At 48.1% G+C, this 27,178-nt stretch overlaps 1 protein-coding gene across 4 annotated transcripts in view; it reads right to left on the bottom strand.

Annotated features, from left to right (window-relative positions):
- Positions 1 to 2,542: 2,542 nt before the first annotated feature.
- The window catches only part of TfAP-2 (transcription factor AP-2), a 218,705-nt gene continuing 194,069 nt past the window's right edge, over positions 2,543 to 27,178 (bottom strand). For 3 of the 4 annotated variants that reach the window (XM_075669423.1, XM_075669421.1, XM_075669420.1), the window contains exons 6-8: positions 12,225 to 12,366; positions 7,228 to 7,278; positions 2,543 to 6,871 (exon numbers count right to left, since the gene is read on the bottom strand). In XM_075669423.1, coding sequence (XP_075525538.1) covers positions 6,586 to 6,871; positions 7,228 to 7,278; positions 12,225 to 12,366 — 479 coding nt within the window. In that variant the 3' untranslated portion in view covers positions 2,543 to 6,585. The remainder of the gene's footprint in view (positions 6,872 to 7,227; positions 7,279 to 12,224; positions 12,367 to 27,178) is intronic. The other variant, XM_075669422.1, reaches the window with a different exon arrangement.

A 27,178-nucleotide genomic window follows, 5' to 3' on the forward strand; every position in this document is an offset into this window, starting at 1 on the left:
GTCGTGTTTTCAATGGTATACGAAATGCAAATTCGCTCAGAAGCTTTCAAACACAAGGTAATGTCCACAAGCGTACAGGTGAGGCGGCAAAGGAGGTGCCTCCCAAACACGTGTGATAAATGGTGACACGTGTGTGTGTAGGTGGGGGGGGGGGGTGCTCAGTTTTTTGTCGCACTGATACAATATGTCTCGAGGCATATCAGGACATTCATTTTGTCGTTTTTCCTGCCACCTTGGATTCCCGTTGATTCGATTAAACACGTGCGTCCTGCAGGACTTTTATTAAAGATTTTCCAATCCAACTCGCTTTTTTTTTTTTTTGCGTTGTTAGTCACCGCACGACTCTGCGACCTGCAAGGCCACCCAACTGCATGGCGATAGGAGATTGAAACTCCGCAAGTGCGCTTCCTCGCATATCTCGCTCGGCTTGCAAAAAAAGGCAGTCGTCGCGCTAGAGAGGAGAACTTAAAAAGAGATGCAGACGGTTAGCTAACCTATAAAGAGAAAGGGGAGAAGAAGGAACAGATTCTCTGAACAGACGGCACACGCAAGAAAAAGCGTCACGTGACGACCGGCGGCGATCACGGAGGCCCATCTATCTCAAAGAACGCTATACGTGTCAACAGAATTTTGCGAGCCGATATAAGCTGTAGAAATATGTGCACGGCAAAAACCTGGTACCACACCATTCTTGCTACCCTCCTTTCCTCTCGCTATCCTCGCTGATATTAGCAGACGGCTTTCAGGTTCCGATAGTGCGAAGGCCGGTCGTCTTGCGTGGAGCACTGTGAATTTGCGGGAAAGCCAGCTTAACAGTACTTCGCATCCATAACCTCGGCTGGATCAAACAGGGACACCGACGTCAGAAGGCCAGCTCAGAGACGAGCTCCCATGTTGACTACATCGCTATTTCCGCTAGCCAATGCTTTTGTATCCATGCCCTACTAGACTGATTTGAGTGCTGGTTGTTTCCCATACAGTCTATTGGTTGGCTCATATAGACACAACTGACTTGGAACTCCCTGCGAGCGTCGCTGTTTTTAACGACCGTTATCTCATTGTTCAGGACACGGCAAAAAAGAAAGTACAAAGCGCGCGCGTTTGTATGTTTCGCACGACAAACAGCGAGCTGAAAGAGAGGAGGAAACAGTTTTCAAATTCGTTGACAAGTGTGACGTTAGCCTGCTGAGTGTGAGGAAAGGCGGCGATGAATATCTCAACAAAAGTTTCCATCAGTACTTAGTCGTGCCGTTTTCTCGAGCTGTACAAACACGCGCTGTGGACTTGAGCTGAAACGCATTAAAAAAGCATACGATATCGAGGATGAGAGAGAAAAAGAAAAATTATTTAGCTTTCCGCAATAAGCATTCACAGTTCACGGAAGTTCTGCTATTGCGAAAACTATTGCAGTTTACGGAATAACGGAACACCGGCGGCACAGACGTGAACGACAGTACTGGTGGCGCCATCACGTGACATTTACTTCAACTAAAGTGCACATTAATTGCAACGAGCATGGTCTACCTATCAGCTGGCGCAAAGAAGTTGGCAACGACAAATAGAGGATAGGGGGTCCTTTTACCTTTTCCACTTCTGCGTAAACCATGACGCGATGCAAGGACGTTTCTATATCCACGGCCTCCGAGAATGTGCTTGCTGGCAAACAGTTTCCTACAAAAATTCTGGCAAACCTATCAGAGCGCACAATCTCGGAGGCTACGCTACAGCTTTTACGGTTGAGAAAAGCGTCCCGAGGTGGAGCAACCAGCGCTGCTTCTGCCATGGGCTTATCCGGCGTTCCGGTATTCGGTAAACTCTTAACGCGTTTGCAGACGCGCTAAAACTCTCCGAAGTCCTCGCGGCGCAACAAACTCAAGGAAAACTGGTCGCTCTGTCGCCTAATTTAAACTAAGAGAAAACATTGCGCCGAAAACAACTACCGCCATCGTCTCATGCTCTTGCTATACACACTCAAGTCAATCGCACCATCCCAAACGCCATATACAGTTTCAGAAATGCTACACCCATCCAGGCAATACCAAGAGAAGATAAAGTAAGAGTGTGGAGTTGAGCATTTCTTAAATAATATCTATCCGACGGTTTAAACACAGATTTCGAGAAAAAAAAAAGCAAAAGTCGCAAATTCAATACCAAGGTGTACGATATCAGCTTGGGGATTAAAAACTCGACAGGATCGTTGCCGATATATACAGGTAATATGTACACAAAGATTGTGGCACGCTGGGACAGACTCTATACGCCTTGATGCTATAAAATGTACAACCACTGAACGTTTTTCTCTATATTCTTTTTTTCTATGCGAGGCACGCACTTTGACCTCAAAGCTTAAAAATAAATCAACCACCACTCGTCTCACTTCTGCGTTAAAAAACATCGGCTGACCATATCATGTTCTTTGGTGAGAAATTAATGAGTAATAATACCTTTCGCGAATGAAAAGATTTGGTGTATGTCTTAAAACTTCTGCGAAAAAAAAGTTAAAATCTTTGCCATCAGGCCCAGATTTGTACCATACAAAAAATCCGTGGCACAGAACACTTTATTTCCACTAATTTGGTATCAGGTCATCTTACAGGCGTCATACCTTACATCACGGGCCATCCAGGCATGTGTATGTATGTTCATGATGGATTCAGTTCATTGGTACAAGCATTTCTCGCAATTGAGGCCCAATGCATGTAGCAGCGAGGAGCAAAATTCTGCAGAATACGCCATGATTTAGAGAGGTCCCACAACAAAATGTAAACTTAAAAAATGGTGAGCCCATAAACTCAAATGAGGGCGAATTAAAAAAAAGAAGATACCTTAAAAATATGCGGCATTCACACAATGCGCACTGTACGATACCAGTGACTAAATATGCCACTACAGTTCTGGAAAGTGACTCTTCAGGTGTGACGCGTAAAATATCCTAAAGCATAATTGCGAATGCGCCTCCTGATCGATATTTGTTCGAGTGATTTTTAAGAGCCACCAAATATTTCCGACACTTTTGGGCGGCGACTGAGGTAGTTTGCATTTTTTTCCTAAAAAAAATTCAACATAGAATGGAATTAGCTTAGTACCGCCTCTTGTGAAATGGTAAAGTAAAATGGGAAGTTTGAAAGGTTGCCAGCAACGGTTGTATGAGCAAGTGAAAACAGACATATAATAATTAAAAGAAAATGTATCGCACACAATGCGGCTACGTCGACCACACAGCCATTCACTCAGTGAGCATGTATTGCACCTTGGGTAATCGTATAGAACACTAAAAAATAATTTCTGATACGACAGCATAGCCTCAAAATAAGCCAGCATGCCTCTTTTAAAGATTGAGACAAGCCACAGAGCAAACAATGCAACAGCGTTACGATTAAAGAAAAAAAAAAACAAGTGAACACAGTATTTTACCAATAAATATAAAACTTTTCGCACCACCCCACAATATTTCTGGCGCGTTCTGACGTCAAGATGAGAATTCATTCAGTATATCTTATGAGCAATTGGTCGCACCGCAGACACTGGTGACGACGTGAATACTGTGACGTAAGCAAACAAAAAGAAATGACGCTGCCTTCTGCTTCCTCTCTTTATAGCTATTACTCGTCATTCGTGTATAGTACAGCACAGTGAGAAGAAAAAAAAAATATTTCACACGGCCACTAGATACAACATGTAAGAAGTGCATTGCTTGATGATTATTGCCTTGAGTTGCCGTAGGGCGACGTAAGTGACGGCTCCATCAGCCAGAACGGTTCCGGTGCCTTTGAAAGGTTCCAGACTACGCCGATTGAGATACAAGGGGGCGCACCAGCGTGACGCACTTTCATGTCCCGACGTTAGGCTTAACGCACAGCCACACTAGAGGAAAGGCGCTTGCGTCAAGATGCAACGATAGAGTTGCAGGCCGTCCATTAAACAGTTTACGGAATACCGGAGGCACGGACGTGCACAGCATGAGGTTCCCAGCACAGCAGGGCCGGTGGCGTCAACTAGAGCACAGAGAGCACGGCCTCCAACATTGCGCCGGAAACTGCACGCAGTCCTCGATCTCGAAGGCCCCGCGCAGAGCTATAATTGTAGCTGTATATGTTGTACCGATCAGTTGTTGCAACGGTGTCAGTAGTCATTAGTGTGCGACAGATTTCTTCCCCCCCTTTTTTTTTATATTGACGCCACACAAAAGGGTTACAGAGGGTTCTGTTTGAAGGAAGTCACAATATGGCGCTACCAATGCTGCTGCTGCTGCCATCTACGTCATTTCCGGTGTTCCGTAAACCGCAATGCTTCTACGGAGGGGCTATAACTTTGTATTGCAGTTAAGTCTGTAGCCGTCTCCGCCGCCACGCAAGTCACGTGATATCGTCCCTTTCTCGCTCCGGCTGGGATCGGTGATCTTTGACGAGGTCAACAGGTGGGTAGGTAGGTAGTTCCTAGCTGCACTTAATGACGCAGCTTACGCTAAATGCTGGATAGCGATAGCTACATAAAAAACGTGATTAGCTCACACAGGCTAGGTGACTATTTGTAGCCACGACGTTTCAAAATAGATGCCATTAGAAATAATTCAATCATCACTCACACTCGTGAATGAATCGGACGCTTCTGAGTGGTCTACTCGACGTGCAACGCCTCGCATGCCGGCGAGCCCCGAAAGAACGGTTCCGAGGCAACTTCTGCCATTCGCTGCGCTGTGAAGAACACTTGCCGCTCGCCTAGTCGCGGGGTGCTTGTACTGTCAGTGGCGGAATGCAGCAAGCGTCCTTTGCGCTAGCGTGGCCATGCGTTGAGGATACTAAAAGAAGCCAGTACGATGGAAATTTTTCTGCTGGTGCATACATCAAGTGCATTCTGCTCTCTGCCAATAAACGCCTCACATTCTTGGCTGTCGTACGGACGAAACTTTGTTTCTATTGAAGCGTAAAAGTGACGTGCAAATGATCCGGTGAACTTTTACCCCATTCAATATAACAACGAAGGCACTCGAACCCCGGTTCTGGCATCCGGACGCACACGAAGAGAAACACTGAGAAGACACAGTGAGCAAAGAGCTTTTTTTGCAAAGTGACAAGAACACACCTAAGAATAAGATGATGATAGGAAGTTCCAGGCGAGTACAGAGAGAGCCACACACACATATGGCCGAGCATCGGCCCGGCCGGACACCACGAGGGACTATAGGATTAAAACAAAATAATAAAAATAAGCGAGAAAGGAAACAAAGCTCCACGACAAGAGAACGCAGATTGTGTCCGTGAGTCGAAAGGGGTGGGGCGAGCATACTCTCGCTTTGGCAACAATTTGAGCTTTCGACGACGTCCCTCCTCCGCGAGAAGGGGCGCGACTGTGCCTCGCCGTCGTCGGCCATGAAGAAGAAGAGGAGGACGCGGCGGAGGCGCCGTCTCGAGGCTGTGGCACATTACGCGCGGGGGACTTCCACGACATGTACACATATGGCACCCAGGATACACACACAGAGAGAAGAACGACACCACGACGCGAGTCGCTCTGTGGCTGCGGCGAAGGCCTCGCGAGGCCTCTGCTTTTAAAACGCTGGCTCGGAGGGGGGGCTCCTTGAATGCAGTTCATTTGGCGCGCGCGTGTCAGGGTCTCTTGTTTTTCATCGTTGGAGGGGACGCGAAGAGAGAAGACAGAAGAAGAGGTCGCCCGGTGCTTCGACAACGTTCCTGCAGCTCGAAAGGGCCGCGCAGCACAACTGTTCACACGAGCCGCGGTTGCACGTCGCCGCCGCTCCGACGCCGTCCTCTTCGTTGATATCACAGCACAGAGGCGGCACGGCGCGGCGTAGCGCACTTTTCCCAAACCGTTTGGCCCCTCCCGCGCGCACCGCCTGGTACCTTCCGTCGGCTGCTGGTGCTGCCCCGTTGCTGCCGCCTTTCCGACGCTACGAGGCTTTCAAAGCGTGGTCGATGTTTGCCGACGCACCCTGTGCGTATTGCCTGCCTGCGGAATCGCCCAATTTCTGGCCGGGGGTGCACCGCGATCAAATCCGATCGTATTTTTCCTATCGAGGAATTGTTTTCTTCTTCTTACTCGTGGGGCGAGAGTGGTATGATCGTGACACGAGAACGCACGTCACGCGACCGGCGTCGTATACGTCGTCGAATTTCTGTCGCGCGTGACGACGGTCGGGCTCGTTGCGTTCGACCGTACACCCCGCGACAAACATCCCTCGAGTTGCCGTATTTTCGCTTACCGAACGGGTGCTCTCGCGCGTCGTGTCAAATTGTCACGCACCCTGCAAGGAGCGGCCACCACAGCCGGAGACAGCAGGCAAGTGGGCGGGCGAGCGGGCGGGCAGCCAGGCTGGCGCGGCGCGATTCAGCACACAGCGCAAGCGGTCACAGGACCAACACGTTGTTTTCACGTAGTGCAGCTGGAGAGGTTTCTCGGATTACCGCCCCGTCGGTTCGGAGATTACGCGAAAAAGGACGAATGGCACGGGTCTCCAATTCCGAAAGGCGACGTCCCGAGGACTTCTCTCCAACTCGATTCCCTAGGCTGTCTCTTCGCGAAGACGGGGGCCACGGGTGCGGCTACGGTTTCGGCTACGACTGCGGCCTACTTCTTTGCGTCTTCTTTCTTGGGGTCTACGGAGGCCAGGTGAGGCGGCGCGCCGCCGGGGTAGCTGTTGATCTGCTTCTCGAGGTATTTCACCGACTCGTTCAAGAAGTTCTGCACGGCCGTCAGGGCGGCCACGATCGCGGGACTGCCGAAGCCGTGCGTGATGAGCGAAAAATGCGTCAGGTGGCGCTGAATGCTGGGCTCGAGGATGTTCTGCGGCCGCGTGTTGCACAGCGGAGACCGGTCCTGGTTCAGCAGGTCCACGAACTCCTTCACCATGCCCCTGTGCAGGCGATAGTGTAGTCAGTCACGCGGCTTTTCACGACGCAAGTATACGACTAAGACGCATGTGACAGACGCAAGGTCAAGCGCAAACCATAAAATAGTGTCCATATGAGCTTTAACTTACTGTAAACGTACAAGCTTACCGGGATACCCGCGATACGTACCCGGGATACCGGGTTACCGGAGACGCAAACGCGAGCCGGTGTGTCAGTTGCGTAGAACTTAACCAAACAGTATACTCGGCTATTGTTGGGGTAACCAACCATATTCTACTCGAATATGCACTGGTGTAAAGCGTAGGCAGTAACGTAATCGTTAACATGCAGACTTTTTTTTTCTTCAACAAGCACACACCACGAAGACCGGTCCCGGTTCAGCAGGTCCACGAACTCCTTCACCATGTCCCTGTGAAGGCGATAATGTAGTCAGTCATGCGGCTTTTCACGACGCAAGTATACGACTAAGATGCGTGTGACAGACGCAAGGTCAAGCGCAAACAATAAAATAGTGTCTATATGAGCTTTAACTTACTGTAAACGTACAAGCTTACCGGGATACCCGGGATACGTACCCGGAATACGTATCCGGGATACCGGGTTACCGGAGACGTAAAGACGAGCCGGTGCGTCGGTGGCATAGAACGTAACCAAACAGTATACTCGGCTATTGTTGGGGTAACCAACTATATTCTACTTAAATGTATACTGGCGTAAAGCGTAGGCATAGATGTAATCGTTAGCATGCAGACTTATTTTTTTCTCCGACAAGAACACCCACGTAACACGAAAGCGTGTCTAGCGCGTTGTGGTTGTACAAAGCGTCACAAGATGTCCAAGCCAGCGTTGTTGCTGCAGTTCACGTTTCCGGCAACACAGTATTGCGTGAAGGCTAGTAACGTTTACAGACAAGTTACAACATCCTCTTATGAGCTCACAGCTGGTGTTAGATGCCACACTCTAAAGAAAATAAAACAATATCTAAGGGCTCTTCGCATGAAACTTCGAGTGATAGAAGCAGTGTGTCTGCGGGCAAAGTAAGGTTCCCTCTGTACACGGTGGCGCTCACGTACTTGGTCTTGACCATCGATCGTAGCTTCAGGTATAGGTTAACGAACTTCAGTTAGCAAGGCGCAGGTGTTATCCGTCTTGGTGAAGCCTCTGCGTTCGCTGCTGCGTGGGATTGTGGCGCCATCTAGCATGCACTCGCCGAAACACGGCTGTTGCCTCAAATGTTTCCGCGCACATTTTTTTTTTGTCTTCTTTCGCAGTCTTATTTTCTGGCGTTTACGTGATTAGAAAAGTTACAAACAAGAGGCTTGAGACAAGGTAGCACGGTCCATTGCAACGATTAAGTGTAGCTAGTAAACTTTTTCGCGATCTCGGAGGCACATACGATACACAAGAGGCTTCAGGACACGGTTCAAACACTAAGTGTAACTTGCTATGGCAGACCTACGTTCACTTCGAGGACAAATTCATATTAATTAATTAAGCAGATGGTATATTCGAAAAGTGTCGTGAAGCATCGTTCAATTAACCACGTTTCCATTAACCACAGGTGAGTGAGACAAGCCGCTCTCTTCTCGTGGCATCACAGGCCTCTAAAGTGGCGCAGTCGGGTGACACTGGGCTGTAGAATGGTTAAGCTCCTTCTGCCTACATTCTTTTGACCAGCTGAACTTATCCGCGCCTCTTATTCAAACAGTTGCAGAGCAAATTCTGTTCACATGTAGCCTTAACATTTAGCATTCTTCTCGAAGCTCTTGGGCCTTGCCAAGCAGGACGTCGATGAATGTCACCATGCTGTCTCGTAACTTTTATTGTTACACGTACGGTAATGAAAAACATACTTCGCAGATAGTGCACTGAAGGCTGAATATAAGTTGCACTCTATGAACCATGAGCCAGCACCGAGCGCAACACTACAATGCTGTTTACCTTCAGAGCTTTCTTGTGACAAGGTTCGAGAAGACTGCGAGACCTGCAGACACGTCCTCACGTCATGAAAATCGTACGGGCAGTTAAATGACCGCTACGTCAATCTTGGTTCAGTACAGCCAGCCCGAGACTACTACTATGAACGGAACTCATTCCAGTACATAATACCTGCCGATGTCTCAAAACAGATATATACTATACATAATTAAGTTTCGATGACCTCCATCAGGGGTAAGGAAGACGTGGGGCTCCACCACAACACGACGTAATTACGCAATCATGACGTAATACTTCTCGATACTCGAGCAATTCGAAATGGCGTCTCAAGAATGTCGCCCGGGGTTTGCCTATTTGATGGGAGCGGAGAAAATGACAGTGAGGCGACTCCTGGCCAGTGGGGGGGAGGGGGAGGGGGGCATACGGCTTATTCCAGTAAGGCACGCGATCGAAGCATTATTGCGTCCGCACAGGTGAGGGTAAATTTGAAGTCTCCGCTGTTGCTTTCACCGAGAAACCACTCGGGGGGCAATCATAGGCACGAGCGCCATGTCAAAGTAAAAAAAAAAAAAAAGACATCGCGGCAGTAAGCACATTCGTAGAAACCCGATCCATGAGACGGAAACCAGTTCCGCCACTTAAGAATCAGCCAACAACGGTGCCGATATGTGCCAGGCAAAGGCAACAATTTCGGGCAACAACGTCTGAAGTTTCGATTACGACTGCTCGGTTCAGGGCACAACAGCAACAACAATAAGAACAAAAAGAAAGAATGCGAGGTGACAGGCGAGCAGGCGAAAGAGACTTAAAGATAACGTGCGACACCTGAAAGCAAATGAAGAAGCAGCAGCAGCAGCAGCAGCAGCAGCAGCAAAAAAGACCAATCCAACATTTTTGCCCCTACACGACGTAATCACCCGGACCAATGAGGAAAGAGGAAAAAGAATCGCTAAGCGGACCTAATGACAGGGTCTGTGCCGCGCCCGCCGTTATTATTCACATCCATCAGCGACTTCCCTGCGCTTCTTTCTCCGTTCATTTTCGGCACCACCGACGGCTGCCGACCGGGGCGCGCCAATGTTTTCGCGAGTAGCTACTAGGTGGCGGCACTCTCCGACGCGCTCGCCTCCCCCTTCGCGTTGCTGACTCCGCTGATGCTGGCATTCGCCCGAGAGAGAGAGAGAGAGAGAGAGACAGTCGTTTACTTCCGCTGCCAACGGTTGGCACGGCGTGGTTCTGCGTTAAAATGGCCGCCGCTTCAGCTCGCCGCCTAAATGTCGCGCGGTCTTCGGGGGACCAGTAATTGCAATAAATACCGCGAGCGCCTCTGAATTACAATCAGGGGAGTTATTATGGGTCCGAAGACGGGACGTCGGTTTGGCCGCATTTCCAGCCGGCTCCTCGGCGGAGACTGACTATACAGCAGTACCTAGGAGCGAGCGAGAGCTTGCGCGCCTGTGTGTGTTTGTGTGTGGATATAAGCTGCAGCGCAACGGCTTGCGCTTGCGTGTGATGTTAAGAAGTCGAGCCAAGCCACGACGGGAGCAATTAGTGGGCTTCCGAAAGGTCACCGATCTAAAGGGGACGTCGTGTTCCGCCATTATGGCGATGTAAAAAGAAAAAAAAAAAAAGAGAGAGGCGGGGAACGCGTGCAACGCAAAACGAGTTGCGGAAGGTCGCATGAATATTTCTGCGATATACTTAAGTACAAGCCTCAGCGTTCACCTAAACACGGTCCTGGCGTTCGAGTACGCCTATGGAGGAATCGCAACCTTTGAGCGCGACGACCGTAATTTGAAGCTCCAACGCGGTAGTGCTCATCAATGGAGTGACATGTAATGAGAGACCAATAAGGCGACGCCCTTTTGGAAATGCCTCGAGCAGTTTGCCGCCTAATACACTCGTTAAAGGGACAGACCGAAGAGGTAGCAAAATAAAAACAATATTTCAAGTTTGTTGACCTGCTCGTCATAGGTACATTGGGCAGTGAAGCGCTTTAGTAGTGGCGTCGTGTCTTTTATGGTCTCGTGCCGTTAGCGTACGGCGCCATTTGATCCGAAGCAGACCCTCATCAGCCACCAGACGGGCATTTGCCAGGCAGTAAAATAAAAAAAAAAGAAAATCAGCATTGATGAGCAACAATCTAAGCTCGAGTTCGTGAATCGAAGAATATGTGCGAACTTGCAAGAGCCACTGCATTCCATTCGACGTTGTGCATTGAATTAGGAAGGGGACGTGCGCATGTTTTAATATAAGACTTTTTTTTTTTTCAGAAGCGAGACAAAAGAAATGTGTCAGCTAAATAATACTGTCTTGGCGTAAGTGCAGGTAAGCATTTTGAGCTGAAAGGCTTTTGAGGAAAGATTCCTTCTTCGATGCCGCTGTTCCTGAAAAGCTGGGCTAGTTCGTGAATGGCATTATTAAAGATGGTTGTAGCACTGGGAAAAAAGAAAAAAACACGAACTACTCAGGACGGGCGGTGTTTCGTAATCTTCGCGAGACGCCTTTATGATGGTTCTCAGCCCGGACTGTATGCGCGAGAGCGATGAGCATACATGAAAATCGGTCTTAGACGTTAGCTTCTAGTTACTAAGCACATAAAATATCGCCATTCATATCTGACCGACAGTGGGCGAACAAGAGAAGCCTCAGCCTCCAATTAACGTTTCCACAAGGTGCTTGTCTGTCAGGTAGACGTCAAGGCCGTGAGGAAGACAAGACCCCTTTCGAAATGTGTCAGGGCTTTGATGAAAAGAAGTACCCTTATCGAAAAGAGTGGCGTCAGGATTAAGCTTCCCTTGTTCAGTAACAGATGATTACTACAATCAATAAGTCAATCAATGACCACTTTGTCTTCGTATAAAGATCTGCCAGCTGCCGTGGGCAGTCGGTAATTGTTAGCAGGTTGTTACGGAGTGCAAAAGTTTGGGAGAGTTTGCTATAGGCTTCGCTTCCCGGTGTGCTATTCGTGGTTGAGAAACGCGACTGTCATGTAAGTTGCCGTGTGCGCAGCATGAGGCCGTCGCACAGTGACGAATACGCATTAAAATCCACAGAAATAATATGTCAGAGACGTTGAAAGTCACTGAAGGAGGCCGTCACAGGCACCCACAAGCCAAGTGTACCTTGGATAGCAGCCACACAAAAAATATTCCCAAAAGGACACACACCCACGCAAAACCCGCTCCCAGAAAGCAAACAGAAAGCGTCTGATTCAGTGCAGAAGACAATTACCAATGAATGTAAACTGATCAAAAGAAAGCACACTTGGAACATGTACTCTTAATCTGATTAAAACGCTTCGCCATCTGTGCATGCTATCAGTACACCACACTTTTTTTTTTCCACCGGTACTATTCACTGCAAGTGTCACAGCAGAGAGAAATTTCGATTAAAAGAAAATACGAAAGTACTCACTTTGTGGCTAGCAGCACTTCTTTTCTGCGGTAGAGGTCGGTTGGTTCGGCGTGATTTCTACATAGGTACTCCGCCACCTGTCTGGAAGGGAATTCGGTCTCGCAAACGTAACCGAAATCCCTGGCTAAGTGGATGGCTTCGCCTGCACAACAGAAGACAACCAATGAGTTCATTCCGAAACTATATAACCAAGGCTGCGCGCAAAAGCGCCGAATGAGCCAGTATGCCCGAACGAAAGCTTTACGGCAACGAATTCGTTACGCGAAGAGGGTCATGTTGACGTGACGCTCTTTTTTCTTTTTTGGCAATTCAGAATGGCGCAAAAACGTATCACGCGACTGCAGACAAACACAAAAAGCAGGTGTAGTCGAGAGCTTGACGGTTAGGTAAAATTATTGTTAGTATTGTTAGAGAGGTTACTGACCATAGTCAAAACAAATTACGTTTCGAGATCATACGGGTCCCCTGCTCACAGTGGGAAGCCAGCTGCGCAGATTGTAGTTAACTTTAGTTTCGAGCGCACGACGCAAAATTCGGGAGCACACGTGACTGATAATGCCAGATGACGTGTTTACTGTGTAACTTGTGTATTGAATGATTGGCTCAAAGATGATGTCGTCTAGGCCACGCACTGACAAACGCTGTCGCCGAGCTTGCGGAGAAGACAGACCGTGAAATAAACAGGAAAATCACTGGTATCGTAGCCGCAGAAGAACATGACCACAAAGATCAATCTGGAATCATGCAGACCGCAAGTAACACAGTAAACAGATCATCCGGCACCCTCGGTCTAGTGTAATCCAGAAGTTATCGTCGTTTGCTCGAGTCTACTTAAGAACCTTCTTTGTAGCTGGCCTCTCATTGGAGAGATTTAGTTCGTCCGCAAGCTCGTTACCATTTACGGGTTACCGGAGCCGGGCTCAGCAGTAGCAAAGCTGGTAGCGACATCTTGTGACCCTTTGTCCTACTACAATGGGTTTGAAAATTTTTAGTTGAGATAACGTACCAGTTGAAGGAAAATCGTGAAAGGACTGCACTTTAACAATTATGCCGGTGCCAACATTTTGCACCAGCAGGGAAGTAAAGCAATTAAGTCACTGCTAGGAAACAGGAATTTATCCTAATCGCGATACGATTCACGTAAAAAACAGCAATGACATTCGATGACAAAGAGCTACAAAGTTTTAAAAAGCATTTCCGCTTCCAATATTTTCTTGCAGCAGCGGAGAGAAATGCTCCAAAAAATTTCGCGAGGTGCATAATTTAAGCGCTTCAAAAATACTTTCCCGAAGAACGTATTCATCAGTTCTTCGGAAATGTGAAAGCTACAAGTACACAAGGAGATGACTTATTCGCTTCATCAGATTTAAAAGCACACGTACAAGAAACTTGAGGACGGCCTAGAAAATAATTTACTGAAGAAGTATCGAGTTATTTCGAAGTACTCATCGACCGATGATCATTCGATGACGTGGGTTCTGTATTTTATACGTGCAAGTAGAATGATGTTTGACGGAAAGCGATAGTGATTAACTATGAACGCCCGACACACACGCGTAGGTGAGAGAAGAGCCTGAGGTATAGAGGCGCCGTCCTTTCGAAGCAGACGAAAAAGTAATAACAGTGGTGATAGAAGACAGTTACGTGCAGACGACAGGCTAGATAGATGCAGACGACAGGGCATACGGCGGAGCTCTGTCGAACAACGTCGGAATCAGCCACAAAAAGTAATCCGAGATTCTCGGGTCCGGAAGCTCTGCTCGAAGTCGACGCGAGCCAAAAGGAGCGAATTTTGTTGCGTTGCCGGGGGAGGAGGTGCGGCGGTGACGAAAAAAAAAAAGAAAGAGTGAAAGGATCCCTGAAATGCGAAGCCGCGTGAGAGCGACGGAGCGCCCCCGGACGGCCACGCATGATTGACAGCGTCCTCGTTCGAGCAGGCTCACAAAAGCCGCGCTTCGAAATAAGCTTTTCCCAAGGCCGCCGAGGGCCGCGGAAAGCTGGCGAGACAACGAGCCGATCGGCCACAGCGTACAAGAAGCCATCTTTTAACATTCCTCGCATCACGAAGTGACGCGCTCGTACGCCTGCGATGTTGTTTCCGCCGGTTCCTCCTACTACTGGTTTACCCGCAGTTTCACTCCCGCGAGCTTACAAGGTCAGGCGTGGACGCGGCCTTGCGATGGGGGCCGGAACTTCTTGCGGGCCTGAACGCTGGAGGCGGCGAAAAGACTGTTCGTGCGTCTGGGTCACGGTGAGAGATAGACAAGCGAGGAAAAACAACACGGCGAACGTGGGGCTATACATCGGCAAACAGACGAGTTTAGCAGTGCCGACAGCGCAGACTCTGCCTATAAGGACCGCGATGCCATTGCCTGTCTCCTATACCCTGGCGTTGCTTCCCCGTTACGGCATGTGAGTAGCCAAGAGATAGGCTATTTGCGATGTCTCGCGAGGGTGCGTTCGAACAAAATGAGCTGCAAACCACTGCGTGCCACGAATCGTCGTTGTCAAACAGAACCAGGAAAGAATGAAGAAAGAAAGGAAGGCCGCACCAATGTTATGTCCCTGCGGATACATTTACTCCAGCTAAGAACTATTAATATCTCATTTCTAATTTAGGACGCAAAAAATTCCGGTATACCGCATGTGTTCGCAAACTTCTCGTGTATACACTAAAAGCTAAATTAAATTTAACGTTTCTGCACTGTTTGGTTCGAAACATCTTTATCGAGTGCTCCCCGCCATCATGACGATTGTGCGCTAATAGCAACGCTCAGTGGCCATGTCGAGTTACGACTTAGCTATAGGCTTCGTAGGCACGCATGGTGCATCGAGCGGCCAGTCGCGCGGCAATCACATTACCTTTCTCCCTCTTGTAAATTCTGTATCTCTCCCAGAGCGGTCCTTAAACCACATCGTGTGGGGGTGCCCTAAGCACCCCCTTCCCCCTTTCCTCAAGCAATTCATATCTAGTGAGGAGCAGTGGGAGGCTGCCTTGCGCAGCTCCAGGCCCGATCTTCAGGAGTCCATCCTGGAGTGGGCTGAGAGGATAAAGGTGGCCTACTTCAAGTAGTTCCTCCTCCCACCCTTTATTCCATTGCCCCCTTCCCCTTAAAGAGGGATAAATAAAGTTTTTCATCATCATCATCAGCGTGTTTTCGGGGGTTTCTCTCACGCTCGGAAGAACACTTACGTACCACGTATGGAGCAACCGAAAGCTGCATAGGGAGTTTTTCATGCCGCTCTACAATTTTATCGCTGCCATATTTAATCTAATTATAATGTTTGAAAAACTGATTGATCAATTAGAACTGATTATGCAATCAGACGGAATGCAAAAAATAATCTCCGAGCGACGGCAAACAACGCTACCTCGTTTCTGTCCAGCTACGTGGCATTTGCATATTTTTACATGGGACACCCTGTATAGTAAGATGACAATGGATCGCTACGAAATGCGGCTCCTGGCTCGTTTCCAAATGCTGCCTTAGCAGTGCTGAAACAACTTTTCTGCCGCCAAGAGTTGCTGGCATGACGCGAAATTGAGCCACGTATGATTTCAGTGTGGCAAAGATGTGAGCAGAAATTTTGCCCCGTGTCTCAAGAAGGCGTAAATTTGAAGCGAGCTTGAAATCTGCGCCGGATCAGCATCTCTTTCAGCATCTATCCATGGCTGCGCTCGGACCGGCCGCATTTTGTAGCGATTCACGCCAACTCTCCCTTCATTCTTCTTCGTACCACCTATAGCGCCGAATGTCCGTTCCTTGCAATGAGGCGGTCACGTCCGAGCCACGCATTACGAAGGGCGAAGAGAAGGAAAAATGAAATCGGTCATTACACAATACGGTCCAAGGTCCCTATCAAGATATCTCATATGACACGTACGCCACATATCCAATAATCTCGTATGACGATATGAGAACACATATGAAACATATGTGTTTTCAAAAGACGAAACGAGATTATTGGACATGTGGCATACGTGTCATATGAGATTTTTCTTATAGGGGTGTCATAAAACAGGGGCTGTATTACGTCACGATCCATTTCGTTTTCTAATCTTTGCCTTGAGTTTTATCTGTCCTGTAGAGTGCCCAGTCCCAAGAATAACGGTGAAGCGGCGACGCCTGCCAACGAATGACGAAGGGGGAGATGCGAAAGGAAAATAAATTGGATCGTTACAATATACTGTCCCTGATGTTGATAACACCGGCTCTAAATCCTGAAGGAAGAGCAAGTCAATCCTCTTTTTTCTGGCAGTGCGACGCTCCGGAAAAGCCAAAACGCTCCACAGACAGGCATGGCATTGTTGCGATTACGCGCGTGCTTTTTCGTCGGCAAGCAATCAAACTTTGTCGCCTCAATATAAAGGACATCATACGGCTTTTAACACGAAGTACTATAACAGCGGCACCTCTGCAGGTCTTATACGACGATGCATGTGGTAAGGGCAGATTGTGGTGCTCACCTTCAATGCCGAAGCCCTCTTTTTCTTTGTTTTTATTTGATCAGGCATGCTTCACAAATGTTCAGAAAGGTTCGATGGCCACTACTAGACGTATGTGAGAGACTCGGTGCTGCAGCGCATGCGCAGTGGCACCGAACTCGCGCCCAACATAATGTAGAGTGTACACTTAGTTCGGGGTAACGTCCAGCGACCCATACAGCACATCCCGTCGTGAAGATCCATCTTGCGACGCCATCTGTCGACACGAGGCCGCGGTATAGGGCAACTAGGCTTACTGCGCACTCACGCGTGAAAGGCCGAGTGGAAGGAATACAACATTGTAGCAGCACGGCTGTTTAACGACGATGCCGAAATTGCCGTCTTCAAATTACGGCGCGTCGCTGTCCTGTGTGACACGCGAGGTTTCAACTTGCTGTAAAAAGCCACGTTGAAGGAGTTGGATCTTCGCTTCCATTATGTTGTTAGAAGTGCTCGCAAGGCGCGGCAGCTCTTTATAACGACATCCATCTTGCACGCACGCGCTGTCCCCGACACTGGCGAACTTGCAGCACTGCCGGGAGAAACGCTGCAGTTTTAGCACGGATTACGCACGACTTAAGTGTGGGGGGCTGGGTAGCCCGTAACGTCGTCGCCCTGACATGGTACGCGAGTAGAATCAAAGAGAGGCGAGAATACAAAGGCAAGGAAGAGCATAAAAATAAAAGAACAAACGCGAGTCAAATCGAAACGCTTGCCAAACTGCCACCCAAAGATCATTAAAACAGGCAAGGAAAACTCACGCGACGAGCTTGTGCCTAAGAAGGAAGCGGTCTTTGAACGCGGAATAGACCGTTTAATTTGTTGCGCGCTCCTCTAATGAAAATATCCTCCTCCATTTTTGAATACGCTCCGCGGCCTTCGGAAACGGACAATCGAGTTTCATTTTTTTGTTGTTATTGTTGACGGGAATGAGGGTGGGGCGAAGGGGATAACGGTTTGGTCAGCGGGTTCGGCAAACCGATTTCCCAACATCGACATTTGCCGCCCGAAACCTGCAGGTTGAATCCCAAGCAATGACTGTTGGGCATTGGTATCGATTTTTCGTCCCTGATATGCTGAACGCGTGACTAGGGGGGGGGGGGAGGGAGGGCTGTCAGTTCCGTACACTTGTAAAGCTTCCGGCATATTAAATAAAAAAAAGTGGCGTTGAATCTTTCGAAGCTGAAGAGCGGGTTACAAAGAGGGACGCCGTAGTTGTGGGCTCCGGGTTTAATTTCGACCACGTCCAGTTCCTGAACTTGCACCCAAAGCCCGGTGTACACGAAAGTCTTTTGCATTCCGCCCTCTGTCGAAATGCGGCCGCCGGGATTCGAACCGGCAACCTGGTGCTCAGAGCAGCACAGTGTCACGTAGCCACCGACGCGCCGCGACAGGTTGTGCCTTTTATTGCCGTCTGACAGTATTAACACAGCAAGCTGGGCGGGTTGGTGCACTGAACGTACTATAATTACGGACTTGGATTGCAGACTTTGTGCATGCCAAACTGCTTGCCATATGTTCTACACCTTCCTTCTATCGTCATAGTCACCGTGACATCATGCACCTCTTTCTTCCCTCTTTCTTTCCCTCTTCCCCTTCCCCCAAGTAGCTGGCTAGAGGAATATACCTCAGGCCGACCTCTCAGCATTTCGTATCATTAAACTTCTCTCTCTCTCTCCCCTAGGGGTGGGCAGCGTAACCCGGACGAAGGACAAAAGGAAGTACACGATACGATACATGACCACACTCACTGTACATTTAATCACTTGTTTGAAAAAAAAATAAACCAGGTGTTAGTCTGCGCTCGTAATGTGTACTTCCTTTTGTCCTTTGTCCGGCTTGCGTTGCCCATCCCTAGGAACATGTCTCATAGTAAACAGATGATCCGTGGCGGTGGAACAAGCGGAACGCCGTCGACATTCGCGGCGTGGTCCATCATCGTTCACTTTTCCAGCCGAAAGGCAAGGAGCCCCAAATATACGCTCAGAAAAAGAAAAAGATAAGCACGCATTCAAAGCTTACAAGGAGATAGAGAAAGAAAAAAGCGGGGGGAAAAGAAAAGAGCGGGAAAATGTATACGACGCGGTCGGAGGCGGCGGCGTGGCAAAGCTGGCGTTTTGCGAAACACCCGTGGTTCCGCAAAAGGGGAGGACTGCCCTCAAATGCAATTATACACTCCGCCACTACCACCACCGGCTACTACTACCAGAGCCGGCTGGGTGGCGGTAGGGCTGCGGGGTTGTGCGCATGCGCCGAGCTGATCTCTGTTGCACGAGCCGCTATTTCGAGACGCCCGAGAAAGAAAGAAAGAAAAGAAAGAAAGAGAGAATTAAACGTGCCGACTTAGCTCTCCCTCTCCAGCCTTTCTGATATCTGCTGCTACCTGCTGGCCGCTGCGGGAGGATTAAACAGGTGTCAGACCCCTTCCCGGTCTTGTTACTTTTTTTTTCTTTCTTTCCTTCTTTCTTCTTTATCGGGTAATTGGGCATCCTCTTTTAATCAGAGATATACATACCCGGGAGGCGCCCTATAACTGGCTGAGGCGCCGCAGCCAGACGATAGAGTCTGCGCTTTTTTTTATTTCTTACTAGTTTCGTTTCTGTTCTTCCGAGCCTGTCATTTGTCGGCACCGTGACAAAAGCTGTGCGTGCGTGTGTGTGTGTGTGTGTGTGTGTGTGTGTGTGTGTGTGTGTGTGTGTGTGTGTGTGTGTGTGTGTGTGTGTGTGTGTGTGTGTGTGTGTGTGTGTGTGTGTGTGTGTGTGTGTGTGTGTGTGTGTTCGCGCGAAGCGCGGATGCCCGAGAGCCGAGCCACGCGAGGCGTAGAAATGCATGATATCGGCACAGCCACTACAAAAAAAAAAAAAAAAAAGGGGGGGGGGTTACGTGCCAAAACCACTTTCTGATTATGAGGCACACCGTAGTGGAGGGCTCAGGAAATTTCGACCACCTGGGGTTCTTTCATGTGCACCTGAATCTAAGTACACGGGTGTTTTCGCATTTCGCCCCCCATCGAAATGCGGCCGCCGTGGCCGGGATTCGATCCCGCGACCTCCGTGCTCAGCAGCCTAACACCATAGCCACTGAGCCAGCACGGCGGGTAAGCCACACAGCCACTACAGAGAAACACCGAATTACTTCAAACTGATTTACTGACTCAGTGCCTCTGACGAACAGTAGACCGTCTGCCGAAATGTTAGTAAAGTTGTACTTCACCCCCCCTCCATACTTGATGTGTGTGTATGTATGTGTATGTGTGCGTACACACACACACACACACACACACACACACACACACACACACACACACACACACACACACACACACACACACACACACACACACACACACACACACACACACACACACACACACACACACACACAATTAGAGGCATGCGCCGGGGGCGTACGACGACGGGGGCTGATTTTAGTAAAGACACGGACTTCGCCCGCGACCTAGGTGAAGCAGAATAGCGAGCTGCTTGCATTCCGCTTCGAAACAAGCGCAGGCGTTCCCTTTTCTTTTTTTTCTCTGCGTGTACACAAGGAAGCAGGCGGTATTATTCAAATTCCATCCGCGGCGGCGTTGGTGGTCCTGTCCCTATGCGCACTCGAAATTGTCAGCGTGCGCCGCGGCGCGTTTTAATTTCTGATCGAGCCGGCGTGGGGCCCCTGCCGAAGCAAAAGCGGCCAGGCAACGGCAACATCGTGACTCGCGACGAGATTGCGCAATCAAGAGAGGTACTACCACAGTTTAGCGGGTAGGTACGCGGTGGCGAGAACGCGCGCGCGCGCAACTTTCCATCAACTTCGCCCCGCAAGGACGGTGCAGCGCAAGGCAGACTACGGGGTGTGCTAAGGCGCCAGACACTGCGCGAAAGAAAGAAGTCCCGAGTCCCTCCATTTATATAGCAACCGTAGAACTTCCTACAAAAAGATTACTACCCAAACTGCTAGAATCCTTCATCTATCGTGGGAGCAATGGTTAGCATATATACGGATCTGTCTACAATATTCGTGCATGCAGGCAGGTTACGGGGTGTGCTAAGGCGCCGGACACTATATATATATATATATATATATATATATATATATATATATATATATATATATATATGTTACTGAAACTGCTAGAACCGTTCATCTATCATGGGAGCAATGGTTAGCATTTATACGGATCTGTCTATAACATTCGTGCATGTGGCAATCAAGCATTTTTTGTGGCATTACTTGAAACGCTTTTATCATTCCACAATTTCAGTTTTCTAGGCGCAGCGACGCGTAAGCCTCGGCTCATAAGCATATGTAATGATTGCGGTTAATTGTGAATTGTTGCCTTTGTAACGGAATAGTTTGCTAGGCATGGTCAATTTGAAAAGACACACGGTCGTTTGAAACCCGAAGGAAAAGATTCACTCAAATTCATGCAACTCATTACAATGCAGACTGAACAGCCGTACTACCGCTGACACTAGCGCCAGAGTTCCGCGCACTAATATTTTGTAGAAACCTAAGCACCTCCTCAAAGGTATATTTGTTAGTAATCAAAACAACAAGCATGTCCGAGCACTTTTGTAGACAAAACGCTTGTTTTTTCTTTGTTCTTTAAATTAGCAAAGAGGCACAGTACATGCAAAACGAGCATATGTCTAACGTTTACACTGCACTTCGTTGTTCACCACTCCGAACTATAATCTTTGCGAAGTAACTATTAAAGGCTAGGCCACACGCATTACTCTCGCCTTCAGAGAATGCTCGCGCCATTACAGTTTGTCAAGTTTTTTTGTCTGCTCGGAATGTGGCTGCGCTGTGACGTTATGCTCCGCTAGTTGTCTGTGTCTGGCAGCCCCGCCTTGTGGTACGCTTTACTTAGGGTCGACTGGAAAACTAAGCACGAATAAATTACACAAGGGCACATGGAACAGACGACCGACAAGCGCTTAGGCTTGTCGAAAGCAGACCGCACTTCAAAAACTGTTACTAGTTTATATACTGTTAATATTTTCTCATGGACATGTTCACCATTGAAGAGAAGAACTAAAGCCTACATAGAAACACGAACCACACAACGGGCGATAACCTTTAACTGTTGGAAGTTAGCACCGCTGTCGTCACCCTTTCTACGCCCATCTTCCTTTACCTCGGTTGACGTCTCCTTTAGCAGACGACGCTGCCACTTCTGCACCTCGACGAAAGAAAGCAGCAGAAGGAAACTGCGCGCCGGTACAGCATAGAGTTTCTCACCATAAAACCTAGAGGGAAATCTGGCGCCACCGTCTATGGGAGTTTCTTAAGGGGGCACCGTGCCGTCATGGGAATGACGGTATATGTGTCTGGGAGGCTCGTGTTGGCTGGTGTTGTAAGAGGCTTTGTCTAAAACGTGGATATGCCTGCACAAATAACGCGTTCTCAAAGTAAAATCTTCATAAAATGTTTTCATTCACGCATATTACATCTTTACTCACCTACAATGCATGACCAAGCGAAGAGAAGCAAGAACAGACGACAAACTGTTTCAAAGCGAGTGCAAACCTTGCCGTCTGTCCTACAACTTTAGCGGCCCGCTGATACTTTTTACGTAACATATAATCGTACACGCAATAACAAGTTCTCGTAGTTAAACAAAACATGTTTCTGCGTAATAATAAAACCAATACAGCTTTTCACGTGCTGTTTTAGCAGAAAAGGAATCATTGTGACAGGCGGAATGGTGCTTGCCAAGCGCGTCTTCAAGGTGTCCTGTCTCTCCGAGAACGATGCCAATCCGAAGTCACAATATACTGGTATTATCATGCATACCACAGTGCAGCAGCGCCAGATTTCCCTCTAGGTAATGTAGTGAGAAACTATGCGGTACAGATGCGCGGACCATACTAGTGCCACAATATCACGTCCCCTATACGCAACATATCTCGTATTGTCGAAAACCCGAAGCCTATCAAAATATCTTTTTTCTTTATTTATAACATACTGCAAACCTTGCACAGGTCCAAATAGGGTGTGTACAAAAGCATTCGAATAAATACAACACAAAAGTAGCACGTGTGAATCAGTAAGGTACAACTGGGCACGGCATCGAGTTACAGTCGTTAATAGTTCGTGGAAAAAGCACTTCAGTATGTGCAAAATATAGGGTTAAAAGTGTGGGGTTGGTGGTGCCAGGTGTGTGTAGTTGTTAAGGGTTTGATATATACCGATGACTCAATAATTAATTTATTACTAATAAGTGCTGAAAAAAAGTAAAGGCGCAATTTTTTTTCTTCGTAAAGCTGTGCTCACTGACAACTTTATGTGGCTATGAAAAGAAAGCTAGTGCAAAGCGTGCACAAGTGAGAGCGCTTCTCAACAGAGTCCCGCGGTTTCATCCACGTTAGTTTAGGCTGGGGAACGAGAAAACAAACACCTTACCATAGCAACAGTTAAATGAGACAGAACGCACCCCTGAGTGTAGAGGTTTACTTATTTTGCGGCTTTTCCCTTCCGCATCTGGGGAAACCGTCCCACGTGGATAATGCATGCGTCGATTCAGCGTCTGTTCTGAGAAAACAAAAGCACTGTCAAACGCATGGCGGACTACTTGGCGCCGTAACACATGTGCAGCTGCCACGCGCCCGTAACTTTCCCTTCATAGTCACAGAAAGTTGTCGGCGAGTATAGTAACTGCATACCAATTGTTACCATAAGTTCTGAGGGAGAGTCATATACTGCGAACTTTTAGAGAAAAAAATAACTCGGAACTGCTTTTCTCTGTTTTGTTTCGAGCTTTCTTTTTCATGTTAATTTCGGTATAGGGATCCCAGACTATACATGCATGCTCAAGTATAGGCTGAATAAAGGATGTGGAGCAGAGAAGCTTTACACTAGCCGGGGCGTTTCTTAATTTGTGTCGGAGTAGACAGAATTTACAAAAGGCTGATACGCATACGTTGTCAATATGGATGTTCCATGATATTGTTAGTAATGGTGGCTCCCCAATATTTGTAGTTCGGAACATCTTGTAAGTGTGACGAACCCAGCTTATGTGTTTCAGTGTTGCTTTTTTTCAACCTGTAATTCCTAAAATAACACTTTTTTCCGCATTCACAAACATTCTCCACATATTGCACCAATCTGAAATGCCGTTTAGGTTGTTCAGTTCAAGTTGATCGTTATATGGTTATGCTCCGCATTCTTCCAACGTCGTCTGCTCATTATTGAAAGCAGGCGACAACGTCTACTGACAGACGTGTGACGCGTAGGAACACACTGCAGTGGTTGCGACTCCGCGAAAAGAAAGCAGCGAAAGGAAACCGCGCGCCGGTGCTGCTGCGCGAAAGAATAAAGTGACGATATCGAATATCACCAAACTCAGCGCATTTCCTAGCGGAAAGTCACACGCTTATCAACTGCACTATAACGGCACACCCTGCCATTTGCAGCGCCGTCTGCTAAACGTTGAAAGTAGGGGGGACGAGGCTACCTAGAGTTACTGTATGTGCTACCGCAGGTAGCAGAGTTGCGCGTCTGTTTTATCACGCCGCTAGCGCCTCTATTGGCAGAACGTCCTCACGTGGTAGCCAAGCAACCGTGCATTGCGGAGAAGCAGATGTTCGGGCCAATTTTTGTATTTCCCGACGCCGCCGCTGCAGCGAACTGGATTGACACAAGTTATCGCCAGTCAAATTCAAATCCAATCCGGCCGATCTTGACGTTCGCTGTCCACGTGCGCGCTAGCTGCGTAGCAACAACGCAACGTGCGCAGCGCATCTCACGTTTGTTTCCGTCGGCCTGCCTCGTGACACCTTACTGCAGTAATTGTTTTTCTTCCTTTGTAAAACTAGTGAAGGATGTTCAGGTAAAGATACCTGAACAAACAAATTTTCAGTCAACTGCCTATTGCGTCAAGTGTGTATGAGATGAAATTGCTTGACTAACAGCTACGTGCTCTTTGGGCTGTGCAGCTGGAATATTCGCAGCTGGAATATTAAAAGCTACTGCAAGTCTGGATTTTTTTTGATAATGGAAGCACGTAGAATTATACAGAAGATTTAGCTGGAATTACCAGTTTTCTGCATGTGATGCACCACACTGCTTTCACAGAAGTGTCGTAAAAAAGCCAGCTCACATTTTCATGATTATGCACTGCTTGGGTTGTTTCTGAATATGAAAGAGGTTACTACTTAGTAAAGATATTTAATCTACTACAGCTTATGTGAAGCAGGATGCAAGAGGAATGAATGTCGTCATTTAGCATACGGTAAGGGCCTAACTGTGTTTTGAATTATTCCCTATAATGTAGCTATGTCAATCCTGTGAGAAAAACTTTCGCTAGACTCCCACAGAAGGCTACTTTTGGAATCCCTGCAGTGAAAAGGCACATAATGAAATCACACTTGCAGGTGTAGCTGATATCCATTGCTTGCTGGTAGATGGATATGTTCCTACACAAGATCTAATGGGGTACCAGAGTCGAAATATCAATGGTTGGTCATTGATTCACCAGTAATATTTTAGACTGGCTACATGATGAGAGCTATGGCACATAAGCAAGTATGGGCCTCATTATATTTAGTACAGTTCCCTTTTTAAAAGAGCACCACTTGATAAAGCTCACTATATCAAAATATTTGCACGCGCATACACTAGTGTTTTTGTTTTTTTCTCTGAAGTTCGCATTGTGATTTTATTGCCAAAAAAGAGGTAGTTGCGGCTCGGTGCTTTTTGTTACTGTTTACATGCTAAAGGAGCACTGCACTGCTATTAGTAGCGTATTTATCTCTGTTGAAACAAAACCTGAGTGCCAAGCAATATTCAAGCGAAGGAAAGTTATTAAAGTATCTGATTGTTTACCTCAATTACTAAAGTTTGTCCAGTTTTTAATACGCTATGTTATTTCGAACCTTATACTACCTTGTGAAGTAGCTTTTTCGCACGAAACTTTTTGTAGGATTTCCGGAATCTATAACATCACCATATTCCCTAAGTTTATTCGGTGCGATCTAATCGTTACCGTCGCGGTTCACGAATGCTGCATCTGATCGGCGTATATAGAATACACAATCAATCCTAGATACGCGAGTGCCCAACGTTATTAGGGCGGAAAAAGTGCACAGATGAATGCAAGTCCAAAAAAAAAAAGCTAATGTACGCGCTGCATCTTACGCCGCGCGCTAAAAAAGGGCAGCGCCTTTTTCTTCACAATCTAATCCAGTCAGCTGTTTCGATGCGCTTTGTTTGCGATTAGGCGGAAAAGCGGTGCACAAGCGATGCAAAAGCGCCCACGGTCGATCCACGATACGCGAGGCATGTCGCCTGCAAAAACGGAGTGCGGCTTCGCCGCATAGACTTGGTTGCTTCTCAGGCAAGATGGCGGACCTACGCGCAACTCTGCTACCTACGGTAGCATATACAGTAACTCTAAGGCTACCGACACCTACACGCCGCGGAGGAACACGTTGCACTGGTTGCGGCCGCGCAGTTGTGATTAGCCGCCTCCAGCCGCCTCCGTAGCGGTATTAGCGGTGCACCGTTCTGTCCAGACAAAAGGTACTAAGTCGGCGTTCAACTAGAGCTCGGCGGAGCGAGAAGTTGCCGTAATGGAAAAAGCACGCTCGCAAGCTATATAGCGATGTGGTTGCGGAATGGGGCGTTGCGGTAGCGCGTACGTACTGTAGGCTCGTTTCGTTAAAAAGGAAAACGCCCCACCCCTCCCCCTCAGCCTGCTCTCCCCCCTTACCCCCCCCCCCTTCTCGAGATAAGAGAAAAGTGCGATTTCGGCCACAGATGATCGATGACCGCCGATGTCGCGCTCGAGCACGCTGCAGCTGGCGTCGGCGCCCGTTAATTCCAAATGCGCCTCAACGCTCTTGCAACAAACAGGGGCGAAGAAAACGCAAAACAACCCCTCGCGCGCGCCCGAGTATATGTATATATATACTAACGTTCTCGAAAGAGTCAAATGGAAGCCCGGATAAAGATGACGGCGATAACAAGTTGCCGAATTGAACTCCAATTTAGTAAGTCTATTAGGGACCCGGACGTGTCACCAAGGGCTGCCAAAAGCGCCAACGCGATGCAAGCGTAAGCTATAAGAGCATGGGCTGCGCAGGAACGAACCGCTGAACCACACACACACACACTGCGATGGATGATATTGGAAGTAATACAGCGGGGCAACAGAGGTATTGCAGTAGATATAGCGGTGCCGGCCGAGATTGCCATCTCGGCAGCAAGCGGTGCGCGCGCCCGCGGTTTCGTTTATGTAGGCATGCATCCTCGTTCTCACGTGATTTGAACAGATCTTCGAGATGTGAGCAGCGAAAGAAAGATCCGTTCGGCCGAGCTGATTCCCATAAGAATGCTACGGCCTGCGGCGGATACGCTGGGCTTCGCAGCCGTAACGAAGCCGGGCGTGTTATTATTGAGCGGCTGCTTCGGTATTATGCCGTTATGGAGGGACCTTAAAAATAAACACCAGCTCATTTCAGAT

This window comes from Dermacentor variabilis, chromosome 9 (assembly GCF_050947875.1).
Source record: "Dermacentor variabilis isolate Ectoservices chromosome 9, ASM5094787v1, whole genome shotgun sequence".
Lineage (NCBI taxonomy): Eukaryota > Metazoa > Arthropoda > Arachnida > Ixodida > Ixodidae > Dermacentor > Dermacentor variabilis.